General features: G+C 40.4%; 1 protein-coding gene across 1 annotated transcript in view; it reads left to right on the top strand.

The window, feature by feature from the left end:
• LOC134800381 (ubiquitin carboxyl-terminal hydrolase 32) overlaps positions 1–19,886 on the top strand; it is a 79,145-nt gene that overhangs the window by 13,806 nt on the left and 45,453 nt on the right. Inside the window, exons 5-17 of the mRNA XM_063772881.1 lie at positions 9,172–9,338; positions 9,943–10,056; positions 10,698–10,890; positions 11,425–11,550; positions 12,247–12,372; positions 13,069–13,194; positions 13,560–13,736; positions 14,648–14,787; positions 15,437–15,577; positions 15,912–15,996; positions 16,196–16,332; positions 16,783–16,976; positions 17,969–18,089. Of these exons, the coding sequence (XP_063628951.1) occupies positions 9,172–9,338; positions 9,943–10,056; positions 10,698–10,890; positions 11,425–11,550; positions 12,247–12,372; positions 13,069–13,194; positions 13,560–13,736; positions 14,648–14,787; positions 15,437–15,577; positions 15,912–15,996; positions 16,196–16,332; positions 16,783–16,976; positions 17,969–18,089 (1,847 nt within the window). The remainder of the gene's footprint in view (positions 1–9,171; positions 9,339–9,942; positions 10,057–10,697; positions 10,891–11,424; positions 11,551–12,246; positions 12,373–13,068; positions 13,195–13,559; positions 13,737–14,647; positions 14,788–15,436; positions 15,578–15,911; positions 15,997–16,195; positions 16,333–16,782; positions 16,977–17,968; positions 18,090–19,886) is intronic.

The following is a 19,886-nucleotide window of genomic DNA, read 5'->3' as shown; positions in this document are numbered from 1 at the left end:
CTAGTGGCTCTGTGAGCTGTAGACCTCGCGAGCAGAGCTTTAAATAACATGGTGCTAAGAGCTTTAAATATAGTAAATTAAAAAAAAAACAATACGAAATTTATGTGTAAAAAAAAATACAAAAAGTTATAATATCCCAGCATACAATTACTGGGAATCGAACCCAGACCCTCTGTGCAAACAGAAAAAGCGAACGTTTACAAACTGAGCCAAATAGTTCTTAGACGGGTTGACGAAATTTAGCTACTCCTTCTCAAATTAAAATTAGTTAAAATTAAATATCTCAATACCTCCGAAACCAGCGAAATAAATTTTCTGAATTTTAGGCCATTTAATCTATAAACATATCTCAAAAAGAAAACACTCGTATGGTACCGATCCACTATTTGTTTAGGCGCGAGCTATCACAACTCCGCCATTTTAAAAAAATTCAAAAAACCGGACGGACAAAAAAAATTATTTAGACATAGAATCCAGTCACAAAATTTCACGAGATTCGGTTAAGAATTGCGACTTGTAGAGGAGAACATCCGGACATACAAAAGCAAAATGCTCCAGTCGAAACGTAGACCTTCGCTACGCTCCGGTCAATTACAAATCAGTTACACACACAAGTATCAACAGCACAAGCCAAGGTTAGTGTGTACAGCAAGCTGCAAAACTGCATAGGCACATTAGGAATGGAATTCATTCATAAAGTGGTCATGCACTTCTACCGCCGACTGCACAAAACTTCACGAAAAAACCAACAAGCATCAATTATACAATTGTATAAGCATCGTCTCATTTAGCAAATCAAGTCAATGTTGCAAGCATCTATTTACACCTTACTTTTTGTACAACGGCCTTGCCTTACCGATGCACTCACACGTGATTGAGATGAATACTCCATTATTTTGAGCTTGAGTCGACCTTATGCCTTGGTATTAAGGTTTACGAATGGGCAGTTAACGGTGAAGGTGGCACTCTCTAAAGGTAGCACGCATCGGAAGACAACAATAAGGAAACTGTGGTTGGCTCTTATTTCTAATGCGTATTAGATGTATTGACGTAATAATATTGTATACTGTCGCAAATAGTTATGGATTGTAGATCTGATTGGCTAGCACGAGTTGCGTTCTCGCGCACGACTCCATACATCAAGCGCGACTTCAAGTATGGACTCGCGCGCGAGAACGCAACTTATGCTAGCCCGCCACGCCAGATGTAAAATTTGAAAAAAGAATCGTGTCCCCGAGTTGAACGGCTGAGGATGCCGCTGTGCCTTTTTTAAAATTTTATGGCCTGGATGCTACCCCCTTAAGCCAAATGTCATAGAACAAAACTAGAGAAAGGGAAAACCTATATGCTGGCGCCATCTATGCAAACCTTTGTTTGCCAACCCCATAACGTCATCTTTTGGCAACCAGAGTTACCACGTATTGTACGGAGCAAGTTTTTGTAAGAAGCAATACATTAAGGGCCGGTACAGACGGACTGCAACCCGACTGCAACTTGTTTGGGAACTGCACGCCGACGTTGCAGTTGGCCTGCAGTTCCCATACAAATTGCAGTCGGATTGTAGTCCGTCTGTATCGGCCCTTAAGCACACCATTTGACTTGAACCCTCTTGCCATTGAATCCATACATTGTTATAGTTGAATCATCGAGAGCGTGGAATTGCATATGTAGTAGTATTGTTTGTTTACAGGCATTCTATATTTGAATTTTCTATTTTCTTGTACTATCAGCATACAACCACTACAAATGCAATTCCATCTTCTCGATAATTCAACTATAGACCTCTATAATCTCTCCGATTTTTTTAACCTACATCTATCCAGAACTAGTGGGTATAGAAAATAATGAAGAATGGTGTTTGTCACATCATCACGTACTGTTTGTGCCTGCAATAGATGGTCAAGTACAAATGGCATACGTAGGAAACTAGATAACTGTGTCTGCACAATGCACGTGACGTCATAGCAGTTTGCAATTGTGCTAAATGCTTATTGTGGCTTACAGTTCATCAGCACATGAGAGTAAAACACAGCTCACAGCATAGTGTGAATACTGTACGTAGGTACAGTCACCTGCAATAATATGTTACACAAAGAAGGCCGCAATAATATCGTCGGGTGACAAGCAAAACTCACTAAGTACTATCAAAAAATTTAAGTAACAATGCACTTTATTACACTTGTAACACGGTTTATTGTCCAATAATTTCAATGATGTTAGTTAGTGACTTTTGCTTGTCACCCGACGATATCTGACACGATCCTATTTGTAATACCTTAAGAGCGTGTCACATATTTTTGCTTCGAAGAGTAACATAGTATTTCAGGTGACTGTACTTATCCAATATGCTGTTAACCTATGCCATATATATTACTTAGAAAAATATATCCCATCAAAAACTTGTATTAGAAGTTACGTTACAAGATTTTGAGAAACGGGCTCCAGGTCACTAAAAAACAGACTGTATACAGTCTATATAGCGGCCTAACAAATTTCTTTTGCATAAAGGATGCCTCACGCTAGACCGGACCGGGGCCGGGCCGGAGCGTCCGGCGCTTAATTTTCTATGATACGCACCACGTGATCTCCGATCAGCCATCATCCAAAATGACGTGTCGGACGCCACGGCCCGGGCACGGCCCGGTCTAGCGTGAGTCATCCTTAAGTCTTCTTGTATCGCCGTAGTCTGGTAAGGCGCGGATAGAATCCAGAGCGCTTGTAAATTCGTAGTTCGAATTACCCGATAAATTATGTTTTATCGGGTGCATGCAAGCAAAGCCGGGCGCAAAAGCTAACAATATGTATGTATGTGAAATGTATTAAAAATCCCTTTCAATTGATATACAACACGTCATCATTACTTATTTGTATTTTGCGACTTTATGACCTCTAGAGAGCGCCGTGTTCAAATTGTTCTTACGTCATATACGCCTTTAACAAGCGGACGATTAAGACGATTCGAATGACACATCGTTTTACAAATTATAATGAGTACTTTAGAAGTTATTAGGAAACAAATGAACATAATACATACATACACAAGTACATACCGGTCAAAATTATAACCCTCCTTTTGCGTTGCCGTAGTCGGGTAAAAATGTATGACTCGGCCGTTCAGTATAATTTAAAAATTTAAAATGACAAAAAAAACTCCTTTTTTAGGGGTAGTTATAGAAGCTTGTTAAAATGAAACTTGCCCGCGCTTGATCAATCAACAATACGAAATTTTTAACATAATATTCAAAATAAAAATAAGTTTTTGGCAAAAGTTTCATTTTTGGTAAGTACAAGCTTTTATCGCTGACTGTACTTTTCTTACGACAGACAACTAATACTCATCGAGACAATTCTAAAAACCCCTAACACAATTAGGTTGCGTTGTTTCTTCATAGAGTTCCTATGGCTACCTCCTGTCTCCATCATCAGACCAGCTCGATGGTACCATAATATTGCATTGACATCCGATTTATACATGCATGCAAAATTTCAACTCAATCGGAAACCGGGAAGTGGATCAAATTTAACTTGCAAGATTTGATTACAGACAGACAGACAACGGACAGGTGAAGCTAAATAAAAGCTTGTAATAAAATATAGTAAATTAAAAAAAAAATACGAAATTTAAGTGTAAAAAATACAAAAACTTATATCCCATCATACAATTACTGGGGATTGAACTCATTGAACCCAGACCCTCTGTGCAAACAAAAAAAAGCGAACGTTTACAAATTGCGCCAAATAGTTCTTAGATAAGCTGATGAAATTTAGCTACTAATTCTCAAATTAAAATTAGTTAAAATGTAATATCTCAATATCTCCGAAACCAGCGAAATAATTTTTTTGAATTTTTGGCCATTTAATCTATAAACATATCTCAAAAAGAAAACACTCGTATGATACCGATACGACTATTTGTTTAGGCGCGAGCTATTACAACTTTTCCATTTTTTTAAATTTCCAAAAACTGGATTGACATAAAAAAATTATTTAATCATAGAATCTGGTCACAAAATTTCACGAGAATCGGTTGAGAATTGTGACCTGTAGAGGAGAACATCCGGACGGACATACGAAAACAAAATGCCCGAGTCAAAACGTAGACCTTCGTTACGCTTCGGTCAATTAAAATTATACATTTATTATAATTATACAGATATTAAGAGCCAACAGGAGTGGTCATTCCTCCATACAAACGTAGTCCTCGTTTTCCTCCGTGGTTTTTGAAGCTAGAGCAATGATTTTTTCAACACAGATTAATATTGTCAATATCTGTGTCGGACCGTTTTGCTTTTTTTGATATTTTTGTTTTTTAAGGCGCTAGAGCCCTTCAAAAACGGCCAAAATGGCCTAATAGACTATGCCGCAATGAGAGGCGTGGTATTCAAAACTGATATCAATTAGCCAAAAAAGCAAAACGGTCCGACACAGATAATTTCATAATCATTTAGATTTCCAAATTTGGTTACGATTGGTTAAGTTTTGGGGGAGGAAAAAGAGGACTACGAAACCTCGATTTTTGTCATTTTTACGCAGGATTTTTCGCCTCAGCTGCAGTTGTCCCTATCGCACTAATTTTAGGGGCGGAGTCAAGTTTCTAAATACGTACACAGCCAGAAAAGTGATGGGCAATAGTCGACATTTAATGTCGATAATCTAGTGATGTAAGAAGTTATCGATAAACCGTCTTGTGTGAAAATATCTAGATCCTAAGATACAAGGGGTTTTGGGTTGAGAGTAGGGAACACATTTTTGTAGTTATGATATACAATCTATTATGAACTTTTTGATTCTAATATTTCAAATTAGAAATCAAAATCAAAAATATTTTATTGCATGGTTAAAATGGGTTAACAAAATTTTTAGGTACCTACAGGCACGCTTCGTAATTGTCGAGCAATTTAGGGTCCTAGCTGAATTGGTTGTTCCATACTTACTCGTGCTCTATGGAATGTCCAATGTAGCTAGAACCCTAAATGGCTCAACAATCACGGAGCGTGACAGTACAAATGATTCATGTTCTGTATATCCTGCCCTACAATGGCGTTAATATTTGGTTGTCATGTCTATACTTCGTTTTTTAGCATTATTGAAAAAAAAATAGTAAATACTAATATTAACCACTAAGTACATAACTATTACAAAAAAAGCTAAATAATTATACGATTGCATGCTTAAAAAAGACACGTCACCTTCACTCTAATGCTAAACAAACGAAGAATAAGAACTAACAGCGATAAGACCGCCTGTTGCTACCTTTATCTACATTGTAAATCGGTTTTAGGGTTCCGTACCCAAAGGGTAAAACACGGGACCCTATTACTAAGATTCCGCTGTCCGTCCGTCCGTCTGTCACCAGGCTGTATCTCACGAACCGTGATAGCTAGACAGTTGAAATTTTCACAGATGATTTATTTCTGTTGCCGCTATAACAACAAATACTAAAAACAGGATAAAATAAAAATTTTAGTGGGGCCTCCCATACAACAAACGTGATTTTTGACCGAAGTTAAGCAACGTCGGGCGGGGTCAGTACTTGGATGGGTGACCGTTTTTATAAATAATGGTACGGAACCCTTCGTGTGCGAGTCCGACTTGCACTTCGCCGGTTTTTTTTTAATTTGTTTTTATGTTTGTGGTGTAATAAAGAATATTTTAGAGTCAGACCAAGAAAAGTCTACAGCAATTTTGTTAAGTGTTATTTATATGTCATAATTTCATAGAAGCGACGTTTGAAATAATACTTGCACTGCGTGTTCTATCAAAATCGCTATAGATTTTTCTTGGCCTAACTCTACTTTAAATTACAAAGTAAGGCCTAAATTATAAAATAAGGCCCATCAATGTTTTTTTTTGTGTTTATTAAACTTGATATTTTGTCTATAGTATTAGCGGACATGGCCTCAAAATTTAAACCCGCTTAAGAATCGGGCCTTATTTCGTGCATTATATACAATACTACCCATTTTTGTGTAGTCATTATTTATACTATTGAAGCATTGTTTGAGTAGCCAATTATTTAAACAGTATTTTTTTAAAGGGCAACGGTGGCAATATTTTAAGGTCTGGATAATAAGATACAGATCTTAATAAGGATATCAATGAAAGTGAATGTTACCATGACTACCAAACAAACAAATGTGATAGAATTTGCCAGCTGGCATTGTAACATTCAGACAGTTACCTATGTACCTAATCTGAAATATGAATAAATTAGTAATATTTTAAACAGGAAAGTAAACCGAATTTTGGCCTTTTGCTGGACACAATCTCAATAGTAATTTGTTTTACAAGAGGGCAAAGTTTATCGCCACCGGTTGATGCATTTGCAGCACCAATGGTAGAAAATGCAAGCTCATCATCAACTGCATAATCGACGTTTGATATGACTATTGAATCCGAGCTTTTTGATCATGAATCATGATAAAACAAAATTTTAGAAGGTCGCAGAATAGTGGATTTAAAATATTTATTTTCTGTGATCTCAAATATCAGGCACGATCATACAAATTGTACATTTGCTGATCTTGCCTTTGTCATTGAAAGACGTTAGGGTTTACACAGAGAATATATATTTAAGTGTAATATGTGCAAAAAAAAGGAAACGATACACTCTGAAGACCCAAAAAGAAAATGTTAGTAAATACTGCTCCTCCCCATGGTTACTTGGTTCCTTATTCAACCTACCTGAAATTAAACGAGTAGGTTAGTAAATTATATCATTTTACATTATAAAGTTAAATGTTTAGGTATCTCAATCACTTACTCACTGGTGGACATGGACGCAAAATTTTTGCCCATCTACTTATACTATCTTATAAAAAATGAAATTTTGAAAGTTAGCACGCTTAAAGTTCGTTTTTAGGGTTCCGTACCTCAAAAGGAAAAAACGGAACCCTTATAGGATCACTCGTGCGTCTGTCTGTCTGTCCGTCTGTCACAGCCTATTTTCTCGGAAACTACTGGACCAATTAAGTTGAAATTTGGTACACATATGTAAATTAGTGACCTAAAGATGGAAATGTTTTTTTTATAATTTTAAAATACATAGGTTCGAAATTATTTAAGAAAACAGCCAAAAAATGACCATTCACCCCCTTTTATCTCCGAAACTACTGGGTCTAAAATATTGAAAAATACACAAAATAGTTCTTTACCTATAGATGACAGGAAAACCTATTAGAAATGTGCAGTCAAGCGTGAGTCGGACTTATGTACGGAACCCTAGTTTTTGCATTAAGGTAACAGATTTTGACATGTCTTATTAAAAATTACCATTGAAAAATAAGTCATAGCAAATATGTTAGAATTATAAATCATATTAATCATATTAATGAGCAAGAGCACCCTAAACCGGCGAGCGTGTATGAGGAATGTTATGAATGTGAAGGAAGCGAAAGTGGTATGTCAGGATCGTAGCAAGTGGAAATCCGTGGTCTCTGCCTACCCCTCCGGGAAATAGGCGTGATTGTATGTATGTATGTATGTATGTATTAATCATATACTTTTTTATATTCTTTTGCTTTCATAAGTAATATAAACTAATTTTTGAAAGCGTTTTTCAATAATTATTAATAAAAAGACACGTCATGATTGTTTACCTTCTTTCTAATGCTAAAAAATAACAAACTATAATAACCGGGCCTTATTTGGTACAGAACCTTGATTTGATAGGTACATCGGATATTCTGGGCCCCTGAGTTTGTTACGTAAAGGACAAAATGGTGACATGTGGTTAGAGCTGATACTGTTAAACTAGTGGTTCTGTGCGCTAAGTATAAAAAATAAGCTTCAGCGAACTCATTAAGCCTAGAAAAAACCCTACACCCTACTGCCACTTAAGTCAGTCTTGAGTCTTTGAATCAATTTCCGTAGTAGTACTAGTACTACTAAGGTACTAGGAGGTAATAAGGCCTATAGTAGGTATAATAAGGCCTACTGTTCTTACAACAGTGTAACCGTGTTAGTTATTTGAGTAACATATATGTAAAGTGATACAATTAAAAGCTAACAGCAAACCAGTACATAAATTATATCTTATGTACTTCTTATGAATTACACTCTTATAAAGGTTTCGGCTAATTACGCTTAATTACTTGAATAAAGGTAGATGAATTGCGTGCGGTCCAATAGGTAACCACAACTCACGGAGTCCAAAACAATAAGCTGATCAGCAAAGTCAAGTAAACAAAGCCAAGTCACAGTAGTAGAAAGATTATCGAGTTCCGTAAACGTAAGCCGGGTCAAAAAATTCAATCGCAACACAGTAAGTAATAAGTGAACGCCTCGTGGCAGTAACGCACGAAAAATAACATTGCAAATTGTCGGCAATGAGGCGCGCGCGGGTGCAAGCGTACGCATCTGTGTGCGTGCATTACACACACAAATACAGTCTCTCACGCCCCGTCAGAGCGACGGGTATATTCAGCTTGAAATCTCAAAATTGACTTTTAGCTCAGCTCCCGTTTCGTCTTAAGAGTCGTGGAATGTATGGAGCCCAATATATTCCACGACTCTTCTCTTTGGGCACAGACTTTATATACTAGTGGCTCTGTGAGCTGTAGACCTCGCGAGCAGAGCTTTAAATTACATGGTGCTAAGAGCTTTAAATAAAGTAAATAAAAAAAAAACAATACGAAATGTAAGTGTAAAAAAATAAAAAATGTTTTATATTCCAGCATACAAAATACTGGGGATTGAACCCAGACGACTCTCTGTGCAAACAAACAAAAAAAGCGAACGTTTACAAACTGAGCCAAATAGTTCTTATATAAGCTGACGAAATTTAGCTACTCATTCTCAAGTTAAAATTAGTTAAAATTAAATATCTCAATACCTCCGAAACCAGCGAAATAAATTTTCTGAATTTTTGGCCATTTAATCTATAAACATATCTTAAAAAGAAAAAACTCTTATGATATCGATACGACTATTTGTTTAGGCGCGAGGTATCACGACTCCGCCATTTTTAAAAATTTCCAAAAACTGGATTGACATAAAAATTTTATTTAATCATAGAATCTGGTCACAAAATTTCACGAGAATCGGTTGAGAATTGTGACCTGTAGAGGAGAACATCCGGATGGACATACGAAAGCAAAATGCCCGAGTCAAAACGTAGACCTTCGCTACGCTTCGGTCAATTAGCATCTCAAATATATCTCTCTCTTTCAGTCTGCTTCAAGATCTTCGACCTAGACAGAGACGGCGTGCTGAACAAGAAAGAGCTAATCGACATGGCGGACATACTGTGCACAGTTGCCAACGAGTACTTGAGGAACCAGAGCTCGAGGGCTTCGACGCCTTCTGACGATGATGGGGACAAGGGGTTTGACCCTGAGGTGACTTTATTTTTCTTTTTTACCTCAAAAAAGAGGAGCATTTAGATATGTCGGAATCTTTGGGTTTTTCCATAAATATTCTAAGAATAATCAATTGAAATGAAACACTACAATTTCTCGAAGACAGTAGGGCCGATTTGGAGTTTTTTTTGCTTGAATGGGTTGGTCAAGATCTGATGATGAGATCCTGAAGAAATCGAAGGGAATCTGTAAATATTATAGGCCTTCAAATGCTCTTGCACTTGAACACGGAAATCACTATTTATTGAAGTGGAACTGTTGATGAACACTTTAAAATTATGGTATTTCTAACAGTTATCTAAATTTGGTATTGTTAAAAAACATTAACGCCGTCGCGTTAGACGGTTAGATCTAAGGTTGGTATTACACCTGTCCGATTTTTTGGTCCAATGTGCATTGCGTCTCACTCTCTCACTAAGCAAAATGTGAGATGCAAATACACATTGGACAGGTTGAAAAGTTGAGTACAACCTAGAGTTGGAAAACTCCTGGAACTAGAAGCTTAGGCTCAGCGCACAATGTTGAATTGTTGATATATTAATTTAATGGTGACAACTAATTAATTAATTATGTTTTATTGCAGGTGGTGTTACTGAATTTGAGAGACAAGCTGGTGACCAGCGTGCCTAAGAATGGGAAGAAGCCCGTGTTTCAGCTCGGACCGGGGGACGGAGTTGATGCTTCCAAGCAGATACAGGTATTTCCAAACCCCCTTATTCATAAACGTTTACTCAAGTTAACAAGCCGATAATAATCGTTTGTCCCTTTTCATCATACCAATATTACCAATACGTCGGAAAGGGACAAACGATTATTATCGGCTTGTCAACTTTAGTAAACGTTTATGAATAAGGAGGGTAACTAGTTTGTCCTTGATAGGTCTAAGCATCTAAAGCTATGGTCAAAGTTGGTCGAGTTAATGGGTCGCCAACCTGAACAAAGTCCCCCGCCGCGTCTGTATGTATGTATGTTCGCGATAAACTCAAAAACTACTGAACGGATTTTCATGCGGTGTTCACCTATCAATACTATCAATATAGGTAGAGTGATTCTTGAGGAAGGTTTAGGTGTGTAATTTGTTAAGGTTTTTTGTATAACCCGTACGAAGCCGGGGCGAGTCGCTAGTTTAAAATAAAGTTCACTAAACTCAGAAAATATTCGATTTCGTCTTCCTAAAAGTAAAATTGCACTTCGATTGTAGCTATCTTTTTTGTCTTCAAACATATCAGTTGGTAACGCATATACATACTTAAATAGGATAATAGGTAGGTATTTTATTTTAAAATAGAAATAGAAATAGAAATAGTTTATCCTTTTTGAAGTAGTATTTTTTTTCAGGACAAAACCGAAAATAAAATAGACAGCATGGATCTAATCGCAGTAGACACCGCATTAACGCAAGAAGATTTCCTGATCTGGGCCGTGGAGAGTGCGGACAATTTAGTGGCGCCGTTCCTGCAACTACTGTTCGAGGTCTGCCACATTGTCCTTGGGTTGAGGCCGCAGTGCAAACATCAGGAGAGGGATATAGGTGAGTTTGCATGAATAGTAAGTAACTGAAAGCCTAGAAGATTTCCCGATCTGGGCCGTGGAGAGTGCGGACAATTTAGTGGCGCCGTTCCTGCAACTACTGTTCGAGGTCTGCCACATTGTCCTTGGGTTGAGGCCGCAGTGCAAACATCAGGAGAGGGATATAGGTGAGTTTGCATGAATAGTAAGTAACTGAAAGCCTAGAAGATTTCCTGATCTGGGCCGTGGAGAGTGCATACTATTTAGTGGCGCCCTTCCTACAATTACTGTTCGAAGTCTGCCATATTATCCTTGGGTTGAGGCCGCAGTGCAAACATCAGGAGAGGGATATAGGTGAGATTGCATGAATAGTAACTGAAAGCCTAGAAGATTTCCCGATCTGGGCCGTGGAGAGTGCGGACAATTTAGTGGCGCCATTCCTGCAACTACTGTTCGAAGTCTGCCATATTGTCCTAGGGTTGAGGCCGCAGTGCAAACATAAGGAGAGGGATATAGGTGAGTTTGCATGAATAGTAAGTAACTGAAAACCTAGAAGATTTCCTGATCTGGGCCGTGGAGAGTGCGGACAATTTAGTGGCGCCATTCCTGCAACTACTGTTCGAACTCTGCCACATTGTCCTTGGGTTGAGGCCGCAGTGCAAACATCAGGAGAGGGATATAGGTGAGTTTGCATGAATAGTAACTGAAAACCTAGAAGATTTCCTGATCTGGGCCGTGGAGAGTGCGGACAATTTAGTGGCGCCATTCCTGCAACTACTGTTCGAAGTCTGCCACATTGTCCTTGGGTTGAGGCCGCAGTGCAAACATCAGGAGAGGGATATAGGTGAGATTGCATGAATAGTAACTGAAAGCCTAGAAGATTTCCTGATCTGGGCCGTGGAGAGTGCGGACAATTTAGTGGCGCCCTTCCTGCAACTACTGTTCGAAGTCTGCCATATTGTCCTAGGGTTGAGGCCGCAGTGCAAACATAAGGAGAGGGATATAGGTTAGTTTGCATGAATTGTAAGTAACTGAAAGCCTAGAAGATTTCCTGATCTGGGCCGTGGAGAGTGCGGACAATTCAGTGGCGCCATTCCTGCAACTACTGTTCGAAGTCTGCCATATTGTCCTAGGGTTGAGGCCGCAGTGCAAACATAAGGAGAGGGATATAGGTTAGTTTGCATGAATAGTAAGTAACTGAAAACCTAGAAGATTTCCTGATCTGGGCCGTGGAGAGTGCGGACAATTTAGTGGCGCCATTCCTGCAACTACTGTTCGAAGTCTGCCATATTGTCCTAGGGTTGAGGCCGCAGTGCAAACATAAGGAGAGGGATATAGGTGAGTTTGCATGAATAGTAAGTAAGTGAAAACCTAGAAGATTTCCTGATCTGGGCCGTGGAGAGTGCGGACAATTTAGTGGCGCCATTCCTGCAACTACTGTTCGAACTCTGCCACATTGTCCTTGGGTTGAGGCCGCAGTCCAAACATCAGGAGAGGGATATAGGTGAGTTTGCATGAATAGTAAGTAACTGAAAGCCTAGAAGATTTCCTGATCTGGGCCGTGGAGAGTGCGGACAATTTAGTGGCGCCATTCCTGCAACTACTGTTCGAAGTCTGCCACATTGTCCTTGGGTTGAGGCCGAAGTGCAAACATCAGGAGCGGGATATAGGTGAGTTTGCATGAATAGTAACTGAAAGCCTAGAAGATTTCCTGATCTGGGCCGTGAAGAGTGCGGACAATTTAGTGGCGCCATTCCTGCAACTACTGTTCGAGGTCTGCCATATTGTCCTAGGGTTAAGGCCGCAGTGCAAACATAAGGAGAGGGATATAGGTGAGATTGCATGAATAGTAACTGAAAGCCTAGAAGATTTTCCGATCTGGGCCGTGGAGAGTGCGGACAATTTAGTGGCGCCATTCCTGCAACTACTGTTCGAACTCTGCCACATTGTCCTTGGGTTGAGGCCGCAGTCCAAACATCAGGAGAGGGATATAGGTGAGTTTGCATGAATAGTAAGTAACTGAAAGCCTAGAAGATTTCCTGATCTGGGCCGTGGAGAGTGCGGACAATTTAGTGGCGCCATTCCTGCAACTACTGTTCGAAGTCTGCCATATTGTCCTAGGGTTGAGGCCGCAGTGCAAACATAAGGAGAGGGATATAGGTGAGTTTGCATGAATAGTAAGTAACTGAAAACCTAGAAGATTTCCTGATCTGGGCCGTGGAGAGTGCGGACAATTTAGTGGCGCCATTCCTGCAACTACTGTTCGAAGTCTGCCACATTGTCCTTGGGTTGAGGCCGCAGTGCAAACATCAGGAGAGGGATATAGGTGAGTTTGCGTTAATAATAACTGAAAGCCTCAAATGCTGAACAAAAACAGTTTTAGAGGTACTATCGCCCACACTGTTAACTGACAGTTCGTAAACCTTATTACAAAAGGCATAACGTCCACCGATGGACAGTTAAGAGTGTTACTGTTTGTACAATGACTCTTGGTGTTTTCGCTATCATCATGAAAATTTGGTCAATTTTAACCGACTTGGATTTAAAAAGGAGGAGATTTTTTATACATCGATATCTTTTTTCTTGCATTGTTCACAATTTCAGATCATTTAAAAAGGTATCGTTATCCAGTCAGGATCTAATGATGAGTCCCTTGCTTTATGGACTTAAAAATTATTAATTTTTCCACAGTACTCGGCTGGCTACGGCGCTCCGTCCAGCGGGGCTACTCCGTGGGCCAGTTCTGGTACCTCGTGGCCGCGGAGTGGTGGCGCGCCTGGGCCGCGCACACGGCTGGAGATGGTCCCTGCTGCCGCGCCAGACCTGACGACGTCATATGCGACGAGTCCTTCACCACCACTAGTACAGGTAAAACCCCACAATTTCATGAAAAGTTCACAACACGGGTTGTCTGTCGTGATCGGCGCGGCCCGTGGTACGCTTATGACTCATTACTCTGTTTAAATCAAGATAGTGTGCTGAAAGGTATGCAGCGACATGCGCCATGTCTCTTTAAGTCTACACGAATCGGGTTCCAATTTAAAAACTAAACTCCATTGAATCATAAAATCTTTCTAAAATTCTTTTTTCGTTTGGGGTCATCCATTAATTACATCACACGAATTTCTAGGTTTTTTGACCCCTCCCCCCTCCTTGTCACATTTGGCAGACCCCGTCCCGCCTGGTGTGACGTCACATTTTTTCAACGATATCGGCAAATATTGATTTAATATTTTATCAAAATATTTTTCACAAAAGTAATACCTATAGTAATTTTATAAACCAAAAACTGATTAGGCCAGAAAATTAAAACGAATAAAAACGTCGTTCCAATAACTTGTTTTTTAACCGTACAGCGAATAAAATAGTTCAAATATTTTTTGTTACTGATGAAGTTACAGTGACGTCACAAAGTTTGTGACTCCCCCCTCCCCCTTGTCACAACATGTCACATTTTCTTGACCCCTCCCTCCCCCTAAACGTGTGATGTAATTAATGGATGACCCCTTTTAATAGGCTTAATTTGAGATAATTGAGATTAGTAAATAATATATGCGTTGCGAGAGTATATTAACAAGGAACTAAGCGACTACAATATTAAGAGTCGGTTGCACCAAACCGTCTGTCACCGTTAAAGCGTTCGCTAATTTTTATTGTATGGAAAGTTTCATACCACACTGGTGATTGACGTTGATCAGTCTGCTACATGTGGTTGATGCAACTGGACCTAAGAGTATACTTTTTCACCAACAAATGTGTAAGACGAGATATTTCCACAGAATCGATGGGATCATTATTATGGCGCGCAGATACAGCGTCCCTGGGGTCGGCCAGCAGCGGCGTCGGCAGCGCTGGTGCTCGGCCTAGGGCACCTGGGCCAATTGATAACAGAAGATTGTTGGCTCCTAATCCACTCAAGGTACTACTATAGATTCATATGACCAAGCTCAAAGTAATAGCCCACGATCCAACAACCAATTTTCATAACCAGAATACCTTCAAACAATAACTCGTAAATGTAAGGGTGGTATACCGAAGCCTCGTGAATGTCAGCCGCCACTCCGTAGGTGGATTCAGGAGATGTGGTCACATAAACACGTCGCTCGGGGTCTATAACTACTCGTCGCCAGGACGCCTTTTGACACGGATGTGAATGCATGCTCAAAAAGTGCACCTTTATGTCGTGCGTAGACGACATAAAATGCATTTTATGCTCTAGAGCATAAAGTAAAATCATCTATTACGACCCTTATTGACTTAGCAATAAAGTCCAAATTCTGCCAGCCCTGCCGGCGCGCCCCCGACCGGCGTGCCCCGCGCCCCCGACCGGCCCAAGAACAATTTTCTTTAGTCTTGAATAAATACGTTAAAATGACCTAAAATATTTGATTTTTTGTATATTTTCCTCGCAATCGAAGTGAAAAGCAGAGTGTACAACAAGGGCATAAATGTCCATTTTTACCCTCGTCAACTATTTTGGTCTTCGCTTCGCTCAGACCAAAAAATTGCCTCGGGTAAAAATAGGTCACTTTATGCCCTTGTTGTACAATCTACTATTATATTTTCAGGTCCGAACGCTCACGGGCGAGGGCGGGCACCTCCGCAAGGACGTTACTCTGGCTCAACACAGAGACTTCGAGTTGGTCCCTGACGCACTATGGCGTGCGTTGGCGCTGTGGTACGGCGGGGCAGAACCTTTACCTAGGCAGGTTAGTACACTAGCGATGGACTTCCCGTGTCTGGGCCTATTGAGGGACATCAAGCTGTGTGGTGGCGCGGAGCCACTGCCGCGGAAATACGCATGGATTCCATAAAGTGCATCAGTGCAAGAAAGCTTGAGAATCTTCGGAAGAACGGAGTCTACTATTCTTATAAACATTTTATATAAGTCACAAACGACAAAGCTTAATAAATTAACTGTAAAAAAACATTTAGCCAAAAATGGTTCTTTCCTTTTACTTCACTAAACTATATTACGTTTTATATCAGTCAAACCAATTTAGGTTTATATTTATGATAACTGTGCAAAGCTTTAATTTTTAGGTAATTCGACCACCCAACTCAGATGTGGAGCTAGAACTTTATCCTCTCAACCTGAAGATATTACGGCACGTCGCAGTACCGCAAAGTAAGTAAAACCAATTGTTTTTAGATATTTTTTGAATTTCTAGCAGGTATCACAGAATATTATATATTACTTAGGATACACTGTGTAACAAAATCATTACTTGACATCTGAAGGTGAAGAATCAAATGTTTCACGCCCATACAGTACTGTCATTGCCACGAACGCTTCATTTTAACCCTGAATAATTTATATTTGACAGGAATGAACTCGGTGTCTGCCGTGGGTGGAGTGTCCATGTACTCCAGCGTGCCCATGGCGCCGCCCGCGCCGCCGGCGCCGCCGGAGCGCCAGCTGGCGTACACGGCTGCCTTCTCCAGGCTGGCTACTGTCAAACAGGTATAATAACAACAACAGACTCAATTTATTCATAAGGATCTCAGGAATTGTGTAAAAATGAACCTTATCGCGTTGAAATAAAGTTCAAAATCAGATGGGAAATATATTCTCTTCGCCTTATAAAGGCTTAACATTCAAAGAGACAAACCCTTTTTAACCGACTTCAAGAAATAGAGGAGGTTATGGCTTCGACCGCTTCTTTATATGTTTGTCACCTCAGAACTCCGTCGTTTCGAATTGAAACTTAGCGCTTGCAAACATAAGGGAAATACTATTTTATTTTATTTTTTTATTTATCTTTGACCGCCACAGACGTCAACTGACGCACGCGGCTTCAGCCCAATATCAACCGTCGTGCATTCCGACAAGGTTCAGAATGACGCGCCGCGCACGATAGGCGTGACTTTCAAAGGGTCATAAAGGTTTTATTTAGTCCTTATTTTCTTGCAGGTGTCAGAATTCCTCTGCCAAGCCCTAGGGCTCCAGCGCGAGGACGTCCGCCTCTGGTCGTTCGGCACCAACGCCGTACTCCTGGACGATGAAAACTGGACGCTAGCTGAACTGCGCTGTGATGAGAGAACAAGACTATTACTGGAAGTTAGAAACGCGGATCTAACGTGGCCTGAGGAAATTGGGGCTCTCAGGTTTGTACGATTTTGAGCTTTATTTCTTTCGTGTAGGGTATAGTAAAAAGCGTAAAATCCTCTGAAAAGCGAACACACCCTACTCTGGTCGCTCCGTACTATTTAGTTGGTCTTTGTGCTGTCTAAAACTGAAAATTTGAGTCTTATGGCACGGTTTTAAGGTCTATTATCCTCTGCCAAGTCACAGAATAAATAATAGTACTAGGTACAGAAGACTCACTCTCTAAGAAAACGCGTCTGTTACGATCAGCACAGATATGGCCGCTAGGTGGCGACAGCGCCACCCGCGGCTTATGGCAAACCCCAAAATTGGGGCCGAACGGATGTACTTTTAGCTACCTATAGCAAAGCGACGAAATCGCGGAGTGAGCCACGCCTAGCCAAGTAAAGAGTAATTCTCCTTTAATCCCTCGGCACTTTTCTTTAATTGGTCTTTGTACTCTCTAAAACTATGTCTTAAATGTATGTCACTTGAATATAATCTATTTTCTCCTGATATTTATTATTATTTTATTTATTAGAGATAAATCACAATTACATAATATTTTGATCCAAAAGCATCGTTAAACCAGAATGGTTTGTCTCGATACTCCATTCCGCAGTACTTAAATACTTAAATATACAATAGACACTTAAAACACATCTAATTCGTAAACAGCATAATGAATATAACGATTGCAAAAAAATTGAGCGCATCGTTATCACACCGGCCGGCCGAGCAAGATAAGAACCGGTCGGCGCATAGGTACTCGGTACAGGCTGCTCCATTTATGCTAAATGGAATAACATAATTATGCATTTTAGTTAAAATAATTTAATTGTTTAAGCATTTCTTTTTTAAGAATATTTCCTATATTATTTGGTGTTATCTTATCTTTCCAATCTTTACACCGATAACCGTACTAGATCACCTAAAGGACTTAGATATTTTAAGAGACTTTACTTCTTTATTTGATTTTATTTGAGGTTTAAATTTATTCAATTTTTGGCAGTATGAGCGGCGGAAACCGTGCAATGGAGCGACGAGAGACCCTGATACCGCCCAACCTACCCGGCGCTACGGGCCTACATAACCTAGGAAACACTTGTTATATGAATGCAGCCTTACAGTCAGTAAGTACTGAAAACAACACTCTTAAGACGAAACAGGAGCTGAGTTTGAAATATTTTAGGTAAATATACCCGTCTCGCTAACGGAAGCGGCACCTAAAAGTAGTGCGATAAGGACAAGGCGAAAAATCCTGCGTAAAAATCTCAAAAATCGAGGTTTCGTACTCCTCTGTTTCCTCCTCCAAAACTTAACCAATCGTAACCAAATTTGGAAATCTAAATGATTATGAAATTATAGAGGGAGAGCTAGCCACGGAAATAGGTATGCAATTTATAGAGTAACGAAATCCCTCTAGTTAGTATGCCATACTATCATTATTAATTAATCTGGGCGCCTGGCAGCTGTCTAGCGGTGGGTGTGGGAGTGGATGGGCAACAAAGTGGTTGTAAAAGCAATTGAAGGTGTGCAATTTATAGAGCTCTGTGTTTGGTGTGATATAATAGCTAATACACAATCACTTGTGCGCCTGCAGGAAGATCACGAGCAAATTGCACTCGCCTCACAATCTATGCGTAAAGCAATTGTGAGTACTTCCTGCAGGCGCACAAGTGATTGTGTATTTTCATCGCCTGGCACTACTTTTCCCCCAAATAAAACGCCTGGCATTGTTATATTTGAATTAAATACATAATTAGCTATTATATCACACCAAACACAGAGCTCTATAAATTGCACACCTTCAATTGATTTTACAACCACTTTGTTGCCCATCCACTCCCACACCCACCCCTAGACAGCTGCCAGGCGCCCGGATTAATTAATAATGATAGTATGGAAACTTTTGCCCGCAGGGCAGCTTGTGGCGAGCTGTTGGGGAGTAACGACCCCACGGACCCGAGTGCTCCCGAGAGTCGGTCAGGGTCTCCGTCTCCGGCGTGTCTTCGTCGGTCGGAGTGGACCCCAAGGGGACCCGCAGGACTCTCAGCTCTGGCTTGCCTTCATTGGCCGTCCAGAGAGGAGTCGCTAGAGCTATATGCTCCAGGGGTGGAAGTGTTAAAGGGCATAACGCCGCGAGTAACTTCGGAGAAAGCGCAGCACCACCTCTCGACACCCCTGAGCCGCTCACGCCGGTGTTGCGCCTGGCCGTCTTTACGATGGCGCATCAGGTGCCCATCTAACGAGTGGCGAGTCACCGCCTGCCTCGATAACACTGTATAACACAATGTTATGGCAGGTGTCCGGAACTCTTAGCAATAGCCCAGACTTATTTTCCACCCAAATTTAAACCATAGACCAGGACTCTTTCCATTTTTCTATAATAGCTCCCAATGCCTGCTGAAACCGGTTTACGGGTATCTCTTTATGTACCCGTGAATGGGTTCCAGCAGGCGTTCTACATGACATCAAAGCTCTCCAAATGGCCTCTACGTGTTGGATCTATATCCCCACGCACGCCTTATAAATGACCGGGCTTAAAAACCCGAGAGTTTGTAACGGAGATACAAATAGTATGGCATACTAACTAGATGGATTTCGTTGCTCTATAAATTGCATACCTATTGCCGTGGCTAGCTCTTAGACCATTATCTGTGTCGGACCGTTTTGCTTTTTTGGCTAATTGATATCAGTTTTGAATGCCACGCCTCTCATTGCGGCATAGTCAATTAGGCCATTTTGGCCATTTTTGAAGGGCTCTAGCGCCTTAAAAAACAAAAATATCAAAAAAAGCAAAACGGTCCGACACAGATATTGACAATATTAATCTGTGTTGAAAAAATCATTGCTCTAGCTTCAAAAACCACGGAGGAAAACGAGGAGTACGTTTGTATGGAGAAATGACCACTCCCGTTGGCTCTTAA

Source organism: Cydia splendana, chromosome 19, assembly GCF_910591565.1.
Source record: "Cydia splendana chromosome 19, ilCydSple1.2, whole genome shotgun sequence".
Lineage (NCBI taxonomy): Eukaryota > Metazoa > Arthropoda > Insecta > Lepidoptera > Tortricidae > Cydia > Cydia splendana.
Note: the sequence above shows the minus strand (reverse complement) of the source record. Positions and strands in the feature narration are given on the sequence as shown.